This window comes from Carassius carassius, chromosome 20, assembly GCF_963082965.1.
Source record: "Carassius carassius chromosome 20, fCarCar2.1, whole genome shotgun sequence".
Lineage (NCBI taxonomy): Eukaryota > Metazoa > Chordata > Actinopteri > Cypriniformes > Cyprinidae > Carassius > Carassius carassius.
Genome location: NC_081774.1, coordinates 293,978 through 311,283, shown reverse-complemented (window position 1 = coordinate 311,283; position 17,306 = coordinate 293,978). Strand labels below are relative to the sequence as shown.

General features: G+C 40.3%; 1 protein-coding gene and 1 long non-coding RNA gene across 2 annotated transcripts in view; both read right to left on the bottom strand.

Moving 5' to 3' along the window:
* Positions 1-1,159: 1,159 nt before the first annotated feature.
* Positions 1,160-2,279, bottom strand: LOC132095695 (uncharacterized). Its single transcript, XR_009422478.1, has 6 exons — positions 2,178-2,279; positions 1,942-2,000; positions 1,779-1,853; positions 1,653-1,715; positions 1,426-1,578; positions 1,160-1,225 (listed from the first exon to the last, which is right to left on the bottom strand). It is a non-coding gene; the product is annotated as an uncharacterized LOC132095695 (long non-coding RNA).
* Positions 2,280-9,314: 7,035 nt separating this feature from the next.
* The window catches only part of LOC132095937 (band 4.1-like protein 3), a 37,611-nt gene continuing 29,619 nt past the window's right edge, over positions 9,315-17,306 (bottom strand). The window contains exons 17-19 of the mRNA XM_059501029.1: positions 11,621-11,701; positions 10,956-11,075; positions 9,315-10,019 (exon numbers count right to left, since the gene is read on the bottom strand). Of these exons, the coding sequence (XP_059357012.1) occupies positions 10,965-11,075; positions 11,621-11,701 (192 nt within the window). The 3' untranslated portion in view covers positions 9,315-10,019; positions 10,956-10,964. The remainder of the gene's footprint in view (positions 10,020-10,955; positions 11,076-11,620; positions 11,702-17,306) is intronic.

Here is a 17,306-nt window from a genome sequence, read left to right as displayed (position 1 = left end):
CCTAATGAATATTTAAACGAGCGTTATCGTTTTTCAAAGGATTCATTAGTTTATTTAACACGTCTTTTAAAACTGCATATCGCAAATGTGACAAACCGCGGCTCTGCACTTAGCACAGAAAACATTCTGTGCATAGCACTTAGGTTTTTTGCGTCTGGCCATTTTTTGTACAGTGTGGGCGATTCAGAGCATGTGGGAAAGGCAACTGTGTGTAGAGCCGTTCGTACAGTGTGTCTGGCACTTAAACAGTTGTTACCCACGTTTGTACAGTTCCCTGGCCATAAACCTCCGCTTGTTATTAAAGACGAATTCCACAGAGTGGCAGGTTTGTCCTTTGTAGTAAAATATATGACGCATATTTAATATTTAGTCATATTATTAATATCTATACATGTATTCATTATGCACACACTTCATACTTCCATAACTTTCTGTTTCAGGGTTTCCCAATGTAATTGGGTGCATTGATGGCACTCACATTCCTATTAAAGCTCCATCAATAAATGAGGGAGACTATGTTAATAGGAAATCTATTCATAGTATCAATGTGCAGGTAACAACTTAATTTTTTCCCTTCTTAAAATCATCAAAGTCATTACTTTTTCCACTAACTATAGGTAATATGTGAGGCAACCCAAATCATCACCAATGTCAAGGAAAAATGGCCAGGATCTGTGCATGATGCCAGAATTTTCCGCGAGTCATCATTATGCCAGACATTTCAGCAGGGTATGATTTGCTTTATACAATTTTTTTTTTTTTTTCGTTTTTTCTATATTTGTGTTGTACACTTCAATCATTACAGGACAGTACAATGGTTACTTGCTGGGGGACAGAGGATACCCTTGTCTGCCCTATTTAATGACACCCTACCCTGAACCTGAGCCTGGACCACAGACATGGTTTAACCTGGCTCACAGCCGAACACGGGCCAAGGTGGAGATGACTGTAGGGATCCTCAAATCTCGGTTTCAGTGTCTGCGTGGGCTCCGGGTTAGTCCAGAGAGGGCATGAGACATTATTGTGGCTTGTGTTGTGCTTCACAATATTGCCACTATAAGAGGAGAGAGCCACCCTCCTTGTATTGAGGAAGATGGCCCAGAGGAACACCGACAGATTTTAGAGGCCAACAGAGACGGAAGACTTTTGAGAGACTGGATTTGTCAAAATTACTTTTATTAGTTTTTTTTGCACTGGTCTGCCAGGCAGTTTATTTCTTCATTTCCTGAAAAACAATAAAAGTACAATTCATTAAAATGTTTTTTTTATTTTTTATATTGCTTTACACATACATACATACATACAGATAGATAGATAGATAGATAGATAGATAGATAGATAGATAGATAGATAGATAGATAGATAGATAGAGACAGACAGACCACTTTTAACATGCAACAGATTAATATTCAGACAAGTTCTCACCTTAAGGCGATTCTCAAGTAATTCTATTTCAAGTGCTGCTTTTTTAATGAGGAGCCTTTTCTCTTCCATTTGAAGCTGTATAAGGTCCATCTCCATGTCACTTTTTCTTATTTGTTTTTGAAGATGGACCTTATACAGCTCCTTTGCTGGCAACTAAGGTGGAAAAATGTAATAAATGAGATTGTTTGGTCAGACAATAAAATTCAAATATGGACACAAGTCCTTACCCTGCTAAGATTGTGTGCTGAGGCTGAAGGACCCTCATCAGTGGGCAAATCCCTAGGTATGTACTATGAAAGGACAATGACTCTAATGCAAGAAGGGGCCATACATCATAATGGTATGCATCATACCTCAGTGGATCTACCAGCATTGTCCACTTCTGTCACAGCAGATGTGGTCTCTTCATCGTCATCATCATCTTCATCCTACAAGACAAATATTCAAGTATACATTATTTGGCAAAAAAATAAAAAAAGTAAAAAACCTAAAAGTACCGGACAACAAATCACTTACAACTGTGACAGACAGTGTTCTTTCTGGAGAGTCCAATAATACAATCCGTCCATCAGTATCTATAAGAACACACAACCCGTTAAATTCTCAATATTATCAAAGAAAATAATACATCATATGCAGTTAAATAAAATAAGCCTACATAAAAGATTTATCTTGTTCAAAAAGCCTTTAAGTGACAAAGATCGTAATTTATCAGGACAAAAAATGAAAAAAAATCATAGAGGTAAACTTACATGTCACCCTTTTTTCACCATCACTTGTGATGCATGGTATGTGTGATGAACTGCCCCCTGGAATGCCAGCAACCACTGGTCGCCCTTTATTAAGGGACAGAGCCAGCTCCTCAGATGGGGTGAGGGGAGTTAGACGGGCTTCAGTCTTCTTTCTGTTAGCTGCATGACAGAATGAATATACTAAATCCTGTTCTAATAATAGTTCAGTAATTGTGTAATCAAATATTACCTTTTTGCAGAATGTTTTTGTGTTTCATTTTGACTTGGCTTAAAGTTCTTGTGGCTCCAGAAGGATTACACCTTATTAAATAAGAAATATACATTATTATTTCAAGCTAAAGAAATAAATGGCAGGAAAAGTAAATGCTTTCATAGTGATTTAACATATTGAAAAGGATGTATAAGTCATACTTCATTATTTTGCATTTCAATAAAACGGGAGCCAATACCAAATTTGTAATTTAATACACTCACGCATTTACTCTGTCCGTTATTTTTTGCCAAGCCAGCTCTCTTGCTTTAGCCTATGCAGCTGTATTGCTTCTTTTTTAATATAATTGGCTTAAACTCCTCATAAGCGTGCATTAAAACTTCCAACTCCGCCTCTGTGAAATACGCCGCTCTCTTTTTTTCGCTTTGAGTTTCCATGGTGACTCGTGAAATCGGCGATCCATTGAAAATGTCTTTATACATGCACCGTGCACGCGCATTAACTCTGGGTAACCAGTCAGTGGTTGATTAAACTAACTCTTCTCAGGTGTTTTGGAACCGACATACTCATGGTATGCCTGTTTGGGGTAAATCAACCCAGAGGTTATAGTTTATCAAATGGTATCATCAAGTATCATCATCATATAGTATCATCAAATGGTAAGTTAACCAAGCTTTCTGGAATACCCCCCTGCTGTAATGTGTGTGTGTATATATATATATATATGCTAAATCATGAACACAATGACAGGGTGAAATGGGCTGCGATGCATGGGGTGCCAGGTAAAATCTTGCCTAGGGCAGCAAATTGGTCAGGGCCGGCCCTGGGTGCACTAGCACTTCACAGCATCACTAACTCCACAGTCCAGTACAGTTTCTCTCAGCGACTCGTCGAACAGCTGCTCAAGATCTCACCTTTGGAGAAGACTGATGGTTTTATACTCTAAAAATGTAAGTATTACTACCCAAAAATGAAGATTACCCCATAATGAACTGCATCCTTTGCCCACACCAACACTTACATGCAATAATAATGATAAATGCCAATCAATAATTATATAATTTTTTTTCCTTAAAATTACATTTTAGTAAAAGAAGCCAAATGTATTTTCTGTCGTGACATAGCTATACATGAATATACACTAATGCAGTTGATGTGAATGCATCAGTTTTCAGTCAAGCAATTAATACACGAATAGATAAAATATTTATATTTTATTTACTGACAACAAGAAACATGTTTAAATGATTAAAAGAATGTATAAATGTTAGCATCACAATAAATGCATACATGTCTTTGAGCAACAGGATGAGGAAGACCATGATGTCGGCTCTCTGAACCACACAACCTTGAAGCGAGAGCAGAAGAACACGTGCAGGACAATCTGACTGCTGCTGTGTCTGCTCCAAAACAATCGTGTGCCTGCTCTCCACGAGCACCACTACCTTTAAAACATTTACACATAGTTTACAAGTACATGCATTAATTTATTACTTTTGTAGTGGGCTAAACCACTGAACTGGTTCAAAACCAGCAGTATGTCTGTGAGCACGGCTCTTTTCTCCAGGTGGATCAGAGGATTGTAGGCCCCTGTAATAAGAGCACGGTCAATCACTCCAGATAAATGCTTTTGAAGCTTCTGAAAGTCAGCCTTCATTGTATAAACAGAAACCAGCAGAACAAACTTTACCAAAATCAAATCCTCAGTGTCTTTTGGTCTTTCTCTAGATGCTCTCGCTGCTCTGGGGTCACTGATGAGGAAGAGACCACAGCAGCATCTGGTCCTGATGAGAGCTGATGAGAGCTGGAGTGATGGAGCATCTCATCCATATCTCTGGACCATGTCCGGATGCTGCAGTGGACTTCTCCATCCTCAGTGCACACACCAGTCTGCAGACATTTTCATAACCTACACACACAAACACACACACACACAATACAAAAAGTCATTCCTTTATTCTTTTGTTTCAGGTATTTCCTTTTTTCCCCTTTCCTTGCAGGTCCTGCTCCACCACAAAAGATCTGCAGCAAATGCACAGAAATCAACAATAAGAAAAGTGCTGTTATAACTCTTTGAAATTACACTAATTAAAATGTTTCATTTATTTTTGTAGTGTTCTTACACAAATCCTTTGATGGCAGCATTCCTTCATCAGTCACTCTACAGCAGATAAACATAATCTGTTCCTGTAACATCCAGACAAGAGTCAGTCTCCTCTGTGATTTATCTGTGATATACTGCATCTGCATGTTGAGTTAGTAACTGATGTAACTCGCTTTTTATGCAACACAAATGTTTCTAAAATTATCAATATTGCAAATGGACAAATAAAATAGATGACAACAATGAGTGAACTCAGATGCCTGTTTCATGTCTGTTAAATGTGCTCACCTGCAATACTTATCAAAGACTATCCTGTCAGATGACAGACATTTAGTAATAGTCTTCAAGATGTATATATGGTTTATGTAAATCCACTTTTGAGTCGTGTACTTAATGGAGCTCCCCTGTTAGTTATTCATTATAAAACGTGTTTTTACAGCACAATCACAAATATGCTGTATTATGTAAGTAACAAACAGGGTTTAGATTAAGAAATGATCAGGCCATGGCTCAATTAGTCTTGCCTGTGAAACCGGGGGATAGCGTCTTTACACCTTTTGCTTATATGTTGCTGACTTTACACCTTAGATTTAATAGATTATTAACTCCAAAATCAATACCACTGTATGAAAATAACTTGTTCTCTTAAATTTAAATAATTATTTCGTGAAAAAAATATATTCTCACCATTGTAACTCACAGCAAGCTGTCATATTCGTCTTCTTCCCAGTTTAACGGCGGTTGGCATCCAGCTTATTGGCGCAATACCGCCCTCTTCTGTTCCGGAGTGTGGATCAGATAATAAAACTAAACGTACACATCTCTCACATTGTTCCCTAACATTAATATCTACATACACTAGCGTACTCTTCAAATACAGTTTCTCCAAACGTGTTTATTACTTTAGGTAGTCATTATCAAGATAATACATGTCCAAGAGTCAATTTCCTCGGATGAGATGATTTTTATTCGTTCCTTATTTAACACGATGCTATAAACACACACTGACCTCATCGAGCTTTTATTTTGGCACTTCCGGCATTTTGAATTTGCATATGAGCTAAATATTTAGTTTCAACCGAAACATTTAGATTCAACATTTAGATTTAGATTTAACATTTAGATTCAACATTTAGATTTAGATTTAACATTTATATTTATATTTAACATTTATATTTATATTTAACATTTAGATTTAGATTTAACATTTAACATTTAGGTTTAACATTTAATATTTATATTTAACTATTTAAAATATCTCTAAGTTGACAAATATTGTTGTAAATGTGCTAAAAAGTGACCCTCAAAAATTCATACCAGTTTTTTAAACATTGTTTGAAGCTAAATGTGACAAAATGTTGCTGTTATTTTCAGCATGAGCAGCTTTACAAACGGCACCTGATACAGCACAAGCCAGACCAGCTGACGTCACAAATGCTCCTCAGACTGGAAGATCTGGGAGAAAGTCTCCTTCACCAGCGATCTGTGTGTTTGGGCTGAACTGACTGTTATACACAGGTCTTTCTTCATCTACAGGCACTTTTGGGCTTTGGATCTTTAGGAAAACAAAACACACTCTCACTAGTTCATTCTCTGCTGACAACAATGTCAAAAATTTGATATTTAGGATCAAATAAGACATTTATATCCTTTTTTTAATTTACATCTGATTGTCATTTCCATCACATTTGTTTTTTTTTTTTCTCAAATTGAGATCTAAAGATTCAGCAGGATATACTGTCATTGTTTCACTGCATCATGCAATATATAATATACAAATAGCTACTTATTGCATGCTAAATATACAGTTATATGCCATATTGCAGCTTGATATGAAATGATGCAATCAAAATATTCTGGATATTTACCCTGGTTTGCATTTGTTTTCTTCCTGCAAATGAAACACAGTAAAACAAATGCACTGTAACATTTTAAAACATACAAACTAAAGTGTCTAAAAGTGGATGTTTGGGATCAAATGAGACATTTATTTGTCAGCTTTTCATTCATATCTGAGTATCATTTCATCATATTTTAAAATGAAGATCTAAGCAAAGGTTCTTACTGTATATATTTTAACACTGTCAGTCTTTTTTTGTCCGATTTCTGAAAGTCATGAACATTCAAACAATCATCATGCAATGTATAACTTAGAAATTATTGCATGCAACAAACAGTTATAGCTAAATAACACAATAAACATTTTAACTTTGATTTTTATTTGCTTTCTTCGTGCAAACAATACAATACATACATCATAAAACATCAAAGTAAACAGAAATGATGAAAAGCATGGTGAAAAGTTTCAATATGGCCAATAGTTGTAAAATATTATTTTGATCACTAAAAAAGCACAAAATATATGAATAATTTATCTATTAATTTATTATTGTGATGTTTTTATCCGCTGTTTGGACTCTCATTCTGACGGCACCCAAACTCAGGCTTAGACCAACATCACTGTGGAAATCTTCGGTGCATGATGTTAGACTCAAAAAGAAAAACATTTTTTCTAGTGATGCACCGAAACTGCTACTTTCCCAAGATGCAAATAGTGAAGATAAAGTTTTAATTTAGTGGAAAACCTGTCTGTTTAATAATAGATATTATTATTATTATTTTTAGTTAATCAACATTTAAATATTTAATATAAAAAAATTTGACAAAAAAAAAAAAAAAAATCCAACCTGCACACTCAGTTTCAAAATGTTCCTGCCGTTTTGGTTACATATAGATTCATCACAATTTTTATACACAATTTTCTTATACAATTTTCAAACAAAATATATTTTTTGACCCATGCACTATCATGAAATACTGATACACAGAAAGTTCGGCAACTGAAAATAGTGAAAAATTAATATTTTAATATTAAATATAATTTATATAATATAAATATATTGTATTTTTGGATGAAACGGCAAAAAAACATTTCAAATAAAAATGTTCAACCACAAAAACAAAAAAATTTTCATGCATACACTATTATGAAACAGCTGTGCACTGAAAATATCAGAACATTTTTGCATTTTTGATGTTCTGGCCACCAAAATTTCAGTGCACCCCAATGAAACAGTATTTTGGCAACTGAAATTATTTTGCAAAAAAATAATTTTAACTTTCGGCTAAAATGGAACGTTTTCATACAGATGGATCATCTTCTCCTGTAGTGGTTTATACATGTGTTATGAATGAAATAAGTCAAAACACGCTTTCAGAGAAGAGCGAATCAAACATAATTTCAGTCAGTGATTTAGGATCTCCAAAACCATTTGGGCTGAAACTGAAAATTATTTTTTATTGCCGTTTTAGATGAAAGTTTTAGTTTGCCTAAATTTCGGTGCATCAGTATTTTGAAACCAATCATATTCAGCTGAAACAGCAAAAATACATTTTCAGATAAAAGCTTCCAGAAATGGTTTGTAACGGTGATGCACCAAATTTTAGGCAACAAAAAAATAAAGTATTTATTTGTGTGTTTGTATTTTGGATGAACATTTTCAGTTGACAAAATGTCTATTTTTTATAGACTTTTTTTATCACCATTTTTAAACATCAAAAAATTAATTTCAGAGATTAAGATTTTTTATTTTTTTTGTTAGCATGCACTTTTCTGAAATAGTGATGCGCCTAACTTTTGACAATAAAACATTTTTTTTTACAAACTAATATTTTCAGTTGCCATAATATGTGCATCACTATTTTTAAATATGAAATTGAAATTGCTGATAAAAGTTCTCCAACAGCAACAAACATCTTTTTCAATGTAGTTTAGTCTACACAAACGTGTCAACACAACTAAGCAGTTCTGATCCAATCACAGCGCAGAGCTTTAATATGAATCACAGATGAGCTCCAGCACGGACAATCTCATTAAAACATCATCATCCTCATCTTCATCAAAGCTGGACAGACGAGTCTGAGTGGAGACATCATGTGTTTGTGCTTCATCTCGGAGTAAAGAGAGAAAACAGGAAGAGAAACCACATCAAACTGCGATGTGAGGATTAGTGCTCAACACACACACACACAAACACACGTTCCGAAGGAAATGTGAGCGGCACATCAAACCCGAGGCTCTGATTGGCTCCAGCAGGCACAGCGAGAAAGAGCTGAAACACTGAACAAAACAATCAGTCATGATTTAATTACAGAGAGACAGAGTCTGCCAAAAAACAAGAGTAAAAGCTCTCCAACAGATCAAAATCCCATCAGAAGAACCCAGAGATGGACATCTAGTGAACACTCAGTGCAACTGCACTCAACAACCCAGAAAACACGATCAAATAAACATTTTTATTCGGTTTCTTCATGCAATGGAATTTAGAGTATACTGGAAGTTGATTTAAAAATAAATAAATATTTTAATATGATGCAACATTTGCCTTTGGCCCTCAATCAACCCAAACCCTAAGATAACAAGGTTATTATAGTTAATGAAAGATCTCACTTCAAATAAACAAGAACCCATGTTATATATATATATTGTAAACACAAAAACTAAAACATAAAATTTTCTCAATGATACTAACATAATAACTGATAAGAAGCCCTAAAACCAGAGCAAACACTTCAAAAGATGAAAACTGACATGTTATATTTTATTTCAGAACCAGGATGCTGATGCTCTCGGAAAACCAGAATTTTAAAAGTATGATCTATAGATGCGAAAAAGTCCTGGAAATGAATAAAGTCTTACAATATACAGACATTTCTATATTGAATATGGATTTTTATATTTTCATCAGACTCTAAAATATTATAAGAAACAGGAGAACGTGCAAACTCCACACAGAGGAAAAATCAAGTAAATTCATTGAGATGCATTTGGAAATCATGCTTTTTATTGAAAAATACTCAATTAATACATTGCCTCTCCTAGTTTCTGTAAATAAAAAGTTGAATAATGTGAAACATGATTTCTGATATCTCACTGTTGATGAAGCTGCGTGAGCAGATCCTCAATGATCACAAACAGATCCATTTCAACAGTCTTTTATTACCAAATAAAAACTCAAAACAGATCACATCGATGACACGTATCTCTCATTTCTGTCCCATTACACTCTGAAACAGCAGAGCCCTGTCAGGGTCAGATGTAGGAAGAGGTCAAAGGTCAGGCGGAGGGATTTCTCAGGGAGTTTCAGTGTTTCTCTTCACTCATTTGCATGTATAACGCATAGTGCCAGAAAAACATCAACTCATGTGAAACAACTACTGCAATAAAAATGCACTTCTGATTCAATTCAGCCGCGTTTGTTTTCTGGAGCTTGAAATTTCATGATTTAGACCTGGACGTGTGTCTGTGAAAGAAACCGAAGTGGCAGAAATTAATATTTTGAATCATTTGAAGAAATCAGGTGTTTTTAAGGCGAAGATTTTTTCCTGGAAATTTCACTTTTCCCCCTTTTTGGTTTCTGAGTCCATCATCTCAGTTTGACGAGGGTGCAGCTGATGGCTTGATGACGAAGATCTGGAGGTCAAAGGTCAGAGGTCACGAGCTGGTTCTGAGCTGATGAGTTCATTCCTAAAAAACACAATCACAGTGTGGAATCAGACAGACGCTTGAGTTCTTCAGTCACTGAGTCTGAGAAAACATGTCTGGATCATATTCAGGATTCCTACACATTTTCCATTTCAAAATTCCAGACTTTTCCAGAGCTGGAAATTGCCTGTAGGAACCCTGCATATTCTACCTCAGCAAAAAAAAAAAAAAAAAAAACTACAAAAATAAAAATACAACTAAAAAAAAAAAACTTTTTTTTTTTTTTTTTATATTGTTCATGACAATTAATATTTAACCCAATAATTTATATCTTTTATTTTCTTTTAATGCTCAATGATAAACATTAGATTCTCATTACTGTAATCTGAAACAAATATTTTAAATAAAACTTTATTTTTTTATTTTTCAGGATTCACAGATAAATAGAAAGTTGAAAAAGAACAACATTTATGTGAAACAGAAATATTTTGTCGTGATATAAATAACTTTATTGGCACTTTTGATTCATTTAAAATGTCCTTGATAATAATTTTTTTATTATCATTATTTCTTCACATTAAGTTCATTTTTTATAAATAATATATCTTTATGCCGATTATAATTTAAAGGTAAAAATGAACAAATTAACTGTCATGAAAGACATCACATCTCATGTTAATTAAAAGTATTTTTTTTTAAGTGTTAAATATGAGCCAGACGTGTGACTTCAGTTTTCTGTGAACAGATGCAGAGCAGAGCAACACAGCATCACACAGTTACACGCTCTGAAACCTTCCCATCATGCTTCACACGTCACTGATGCCGTTATGAAGCTGCAAGCGTCACACAAGACACAGCGTGAGGTCAGAGGTCAGCACTGAAAGGCATTCTGGGAACAGGCAGTGGATTGAGGAGGCTGATGATGAAGCATGAAGCGTTAGACTCCAGAGCGGCGGCGGTTGCATGCAGAGCTCGAACCCTCTTACCTCACACGTCACCGTCAGCCGCTGAGATCTCTGTCTCTGTATGAACCACTACTCTAGTGACCGACATGTCTGGGTGCTGCTCTTTGACCTCTTTAATGGCCTGAGCCAGAGCCTGACCCACAATGCACCAGCAGAGGGAGACAGAGACCACAGATCAATCAATCAATCGATCGATCAATGAAAGACAATCATAACGTGCATTAAATACAGATCTGCTGAACGATTATAAGATTTGATTATAGTCGGAAGAATCCATCATCATCATATCACACACAATTTAAAGAAATTATTTCAAATAATAGAAAATGTGTCTTTTTAAAAGAAGGAAGAAATGCTTTGAAAAACCTTAATAGAGTAAATGCAGCTTTATTTTTTTTAAATATTTGATATGCTTGTCTTGAACCTTTATGCTATTAATGCAATAAATAATTATGCCTGACAATGGCCTTAATACAGTTTTTTATAGATACTTTGACTTCAAAACAAATAATGCATGTATATAATGTGAAATATTTCCTGCTAATGAGTCTGAATACATGCTGTCTTGCAGCAGTGTTGTAAACTGTGTTTATAAGGAGATAATAAGAGCAAACGTTCGTTGTGATCTTGCAGAGCTGATGAGTGTGTTGTGTGTGTGTGTGTGTGTGTGTTAAGCACCTGGTCGTGGTCCATGTCTGCGTCTCCTGTGATGACGATCCTCTTCTCGATGCGAGTCTCTGAAACACCGTCCTTCACCGTCTGACAAACACACAAACACCATCAATTCACATCATATCTGAGGAGAAAATATTCCAGCACAGCAAGAGCTTGAACTGAAAGCTCTTCACAATCATAACTCAATGGATAAAGATGTTCTGTGATGATCAAAACGAGCCTGTTTTATCAAAAGCAACACTTGTTAATGTCTCGTATGTTTTTCAGAGACACATGCAGCGTCAGATCTCATCACTGGAAGATGATGGAGGTGTTTAAGTCATTTTTAATTACTGACCTTGGTGATGTGTGTGTGTGTGTGTGTGACCTCGGTGATGTGTGTGTGTGTGACCTTGGTGATGTGTGTGTGTGTGTGTGTGACCTTGGTGATGTGTGTGTGTGTGTGTGTGTGTGTGTGTGTGACCTCGGTGATGTGTGTATGTGTGACCTCGGTGATGTGTGTGTGACCTTGGTGATGTGTGTGTGTGTGTGACCTTGGTGATGTGTGTGTGTGTGTGTGTGTGTGACCTTGGTGATGTGTGTGTGTGTGTGTGTGACCTCGGTGATGTGTGTGTGTGTGACCTTGGTGATGTGTGTGTGTGTGTGTGACCTCGGTGATGTGTGTGTGTGTGTGACCTTGGTGATGTGTGTGTGTGTGACCTTGGTGATGTGTGTGTGTGTGTGTGTGACCTTGGTGATGTGTGTGTGTGTGTGTGTGACCTTGGTGATGTGTGTGTGTGTGCGACCTTAGTGATGTGTGTGTGTGTGTGTGTGTGTGTGACCTTGGTGATGTGTGTGTGTGTGTGTGTGTGACCTTGGTGATGTGTGTGTGTGTGACCTTGGTGATGTGTGTGTGTGTGTGTGTGTGACCTTGGTGATGTGTGTGTGTGTGTGTGTGTGGGTGTGTGTGTGTGACCCTGGTGATGTGTGTGTGTGTGTGTGTGTGACCCTGGTGATGTGTGTGTGTGTGTGTGTGTGTGACCTTGGTGATGTGTGTGTGTGTGTGTGTGTGACCTTGGTGATGTGTGTGTGTGTGTGACCTTGGTGATGTGTGTGTGACCTTGGTGATGTGTGTGTGTGTGTGTGTGTGTGTGACCTTGGTGATGTGTGTGTGTGTGTGTGACCTTGGTGATGTGTGTGTGTGTGCGTGTGTGACCTTGGTGATGTGTGTGTGTGTGTGACCTTGGTGATGTGTGTGTGTGTGCGTGTGTGACCTTGGTGATGTGTGTGTGTGGGTGTGTGACCTTGGTGATGTGTGTGTGTGTGTGTGACCTTGGTGATGTGTGTGTGTGTGTGACCCTGGTGATGTGTGTGTGACCCTGGTGATGTGTGTGTGTGTGTGTGTGACCCTGGTGATGTGTGTGTGTGTGACCTTGGTGATGTGTGTGTGTGTGACCCTGGTGATGTGTGTGTGTGTGCGCATGTGTGACCCTGGTGATGTGTGTGTGTGTGACCTTGGTGATGTGTGTGTGTGTGACCTTGGTGATGTGTGTGTGTGTGTGACCCTGGTGATGTGTGTGTGTGTGCGCGTGTGTGACCTTGGTGATGTGTGTGTGTGTGTGTGTGACCTTGGTGATGTGTGTCTGTGTGTGTGACCTTGGTGATGTGTGTGTGTGTGTGTGTGACCTTGGTGATGTGTGTGTGTGTGTGTGACCTTGGTGATGTGTGTGTGTGTGTGTGACCTTGGTGATGTGTGTGTGTGTGTGTGTGTGACCTTGGTGATGTGTGTGTGTGACCCTGGTGATGTGTGTGTGTGTGTGTGACCCTGGTGATGTGTGTGTGTGTGTGTGTGACCTTGGTGATGTGTGTGTGTGACCCTGGTGATGTGTGTGTGTGTGTGCGTGTGTGACTTTGGTGATGTGTGTGTGTGTGTGTGACCTTGGTGATGTGTGTGTGTGTGTGTGACCTTGGTGATGTGTGTGTGTGTGTGTGACCTTGGTGATGTGTGTGTGACCTTGGTGATGTGTGTGTGTGTGTGTGTGTGTGACCTTGGTGATGTGTGTGTGTGTGTGTGACCTTGGTGATGTGTGTGTGTGTGTGTGCGTGTGTGACCTTGGTGATGTGTGTGTGTGTGTGCGTGTGTGACCCTGGTGATGTGTGTGTGTGTGTGTGACCCTGGTGATGTGTGTGTGTGTGTGTGACCTTGGTGATGTGTGTGTGTGTGTGCGTGTGTGACTTTGGTGATGTGTGTGTGTGTGTGTGACCTTGGTGATGTGTGTGTGTGTGTGTGTGTGACCTTGGTGATGTGTGTGTGTGTGTGACCTTGGTGATGTGTGTGTGACCTTGGTGATGTGTGTGTGTGTGTGTGTGTGTGACCTTGGTGATGTGTGTGTGTGTGCGTGTGTGACCTTGGTGATGTGTGTGTGTGTGTGCGTGTGTGACCTTGGTGATGTGTGTGTGTGTGCGTGTGTGACCTTGGTGATGTGTGTGTGTGCGTGTGTGACCTTGGTGATGTGTGTGTGTGCGTGTGTGACCTTGGTGATGTGTGTGTGTGCGTGTGTGACCTTGGTGATGTGTGTGTGTGTGTGTGTGACCTTGGTGATGTGTGTGTGTGTGTGACCCTGGTGATGTGTGTGTGTGTGACCCTGGTGATGTGTGTGTGTGTGACCCTGGTGATGTGTGTGTGTGTGACCTTGGTGATGTGTGTGTGTGTGTGACCCTGGTGATGTGTGTGTGTGTGTGACCCTGGTGATGTGTGTGTGTGTGTGACCTTGGTGATGTGTGTGTGTGTGTGACCCTGGTGATGTGTGTGTGTGTGCGCGTGTGTGACCTTGGTGATGTGTGTGTGTGTGTGTGTGACCTTGGTGATGTGTGTCTGTGTGTGTGACCTTGGTGATGTGTGTGTGTGTGTGTGTGTGTGTGACCTTGGTGATGTGTGTGTGTGTGTGTGTGTGACCTTGGTGATGTGTGTGTGTGACCCTGGTGATGTGTGTGTGTGACCCTGGTGATGTGTGTGACCCTGGTGATGTGTGTGTGTGTGTGTGACCTTGGTGATGTGTGTGTGTGTGTGCGTGTGTGACTTTGGTGATGTGTGTGTGTGTGTGACCTTGGTGATGTGTGTGTGTGTGTGACCTTGGTGATGTGTGTGTGTGTGTGTGTGACCTTGGTGATGTGTGTGTGTGTGTGTGACCTTGGTGATGTGTGTGTGTGTGTGACCTTGGTGATGTGTGTGTGTGACCCTGGTGATGTGTGTGTGTGTGTGTGACCCTGGTGATGTGTGTGTGTGTGTGTGACCTTGGTGATGTGTGTGTGTGTGTGCGTGTGTGACTTTGGTGATGTGTGTGTGTGTGTGTGACCTTGGTGATGTGTGTGTGTGTGTGTGTGTGTGTGTGACCTTGGTGATGTGTGTGTGTGTGTGTGACCTTGGTGATGTGTGTGTGTGTGACCTTGGTGATGTGTGTGTGTGTCCTTGGTGATGTGTGTGTGTGTGTGACCCTGGTGATGTGTGTGTGTGACCCTGGTGATGTGTGTGTGTGTGTGTGACCCTGGTGATGTGTGTGTGTGTGACCTTGGTGATGTGTGTGTGTGTGACCTTGGTGATGTGTGTGTGTGTGTGTGTGTGTGACCTTGGTGATGTGTGTGTGTGTGTGTGACCCTGGTGATGTGTGTGTGTGTGTGTGACCCTGGTGATGTGTGTGTGTGTGTGTGACCCTGGTGATGTGTGTGTGTGTGACCCTGGTGATGTGTGTGTGTGTGACCTTGGTGATGTGTGTGTGTGTGTGTGTGACCCTGGTGATGTGTGTGTGTGTGACCCTGGTGATGTGTGTGTGTGTGACCTTGGTGATGTGTGTGTGTGTGTGACCCTGGTGATGTGTGTGTGTGTGTGACCCTGGTGATGTGTGTGTGTGTGTGACCTTGGTGATGTGTGTGTGTGTGTGACCCTGGTGATGTGTGTGTGTGTGCGCGTGTGTGACCTTGGTGATGTGTGTGTGTGTGTGTGTGTGACCTTGGTGATGTGTGTCTGTGTGTGTGACCTTGGTGATGTGTGTGTGTGTGTGTGTGTGTGTGTGACCTTGGTGATGTGTGTGTGTGTGTGTGTGTGACCTTGGTGATGTGTGTGTGTGACCCTGGTGATGTGTGTGTGTGACCCTGGTGATGTGTGTGACCCTGGTGATGTGTGTGTGTGTGTGTGTGTGACCTTGGTGATGTGTGTGTGTGTGTGCGTGTGTGACTTTGGTGATGTGTGTGTGTGTGTGACCTTGGTGATGTGTGTGTGTGTGTGACCTTGGTGATGTGTGTGTGTGTGTGTGTGACCTTGGTGATGTGTGTGTGTGTGTGTGACCTTGGTGATGTGTGTGTGTGTGTGACCTTGGTGATGTGTGTGTGTGACCCTGGTGATGTGTGTGTGTGTGTGTGACCCTGGTGATGTGTGTGTGTGTGTGTGACCTTGGTGATGTGTGTGTGTGTGTGCGTGTGTGACTTTGGTGATGTGTGTGTGTGTGTGTGACCTTGGTGATGTGTGTGTGTGTGTGTGTGTGTGTGTGACCTTGGTGATGTGTGTGTGTGTGTGTGACCTTGGTGATGTGTGTGTGTGTGTGTGACCTTGGTGATGTGTGTGTGTGTCCTTGGTGATGTGTGTGTGTGTGTGACCCTGGTGATGTGTGTGTGTGACCCTGGTGATGTGTGTGTGTGTGTGTGACCCTGGTGATGTGTGTGTGTGTGACCTTGGTGATGTGTGTGTGTGTGACCTTGGTGATGTGTGTGTGTGTGTGTGTGTGTGACCTTGGTGATGTGTGTGTGTGTGTGTGACCCTGGTGATGTGTGTGTGTGTGTGTGACCCTGGTGATGTGTGTGTGTGTGTGTGACCCTGGTGATGTGTGTGTGTGTGACCCTGGTGATGTGTGTGTGTGTGACCCTGGTGATGTGTGTGTGTGTGACCCTGGTGATGTGTGTGTGTGTGTGACCCTGGTGATGTGTGTGTGTGTGTGTGACCCTGGTGATGTGTGTGTGTGTGTGACCCTGGTGATGTGTGTGTGTGTGACCCTGGTGATGTGTGTGTGTGTGACCCTGGTGATGTGTGTGTCTGTGACCCTGGTGATGTGTGTGTCTGTGACCCTGGTGATGTGTGTGTGTGTGCCTGTGTGCGTGTGTGACCCTGGTGATGTGTGTGTGTGTGCCTGTGTGCGTGTGTGACCTTGGTGATGTGTGTGTGTGTGCGTGACCTTGGTGATGTGTGTGTGTGTGCGTGTGTGACCTTGGTGATGTGTGTGTGTGTGCGTGTGTGACCTTGGTGATGTGTGTGTGTGTGTGACCTTGGTGATGTGTGTGTGACCTTGGTGATGTGTGTGTGTGTGTGTGACCTTGGTGATGTGTGTGTGTGTGTGTGACCTTGGTGATGTGTGTGTGTGTGTGTGTGTGTGTGTGTGACCTTGGTGATGTGTGTGTGTGCGTGTGTGACCTTGGTGATGTGTGTGACCTTGGTGATGTGTGTGTGTGTGAGTGTGTGACCTTGGTGATGTGTGTGTGTGTGAGTGTGTGTGTGACCTTGGTGAGGTGTGTGTGTGTGTGTGACCTTGGTGATGTGTGTGTGTGTGCGTGTGTGACCTTGGTGATGTGTGTGTGACCTTGGTGATGTGTGTGTGACCTTGGTGATGTGTGTGTGTGTGTGTGTGACCTTGGTGATGTGTGTGTGTGTGTGTGTGTGTGACCT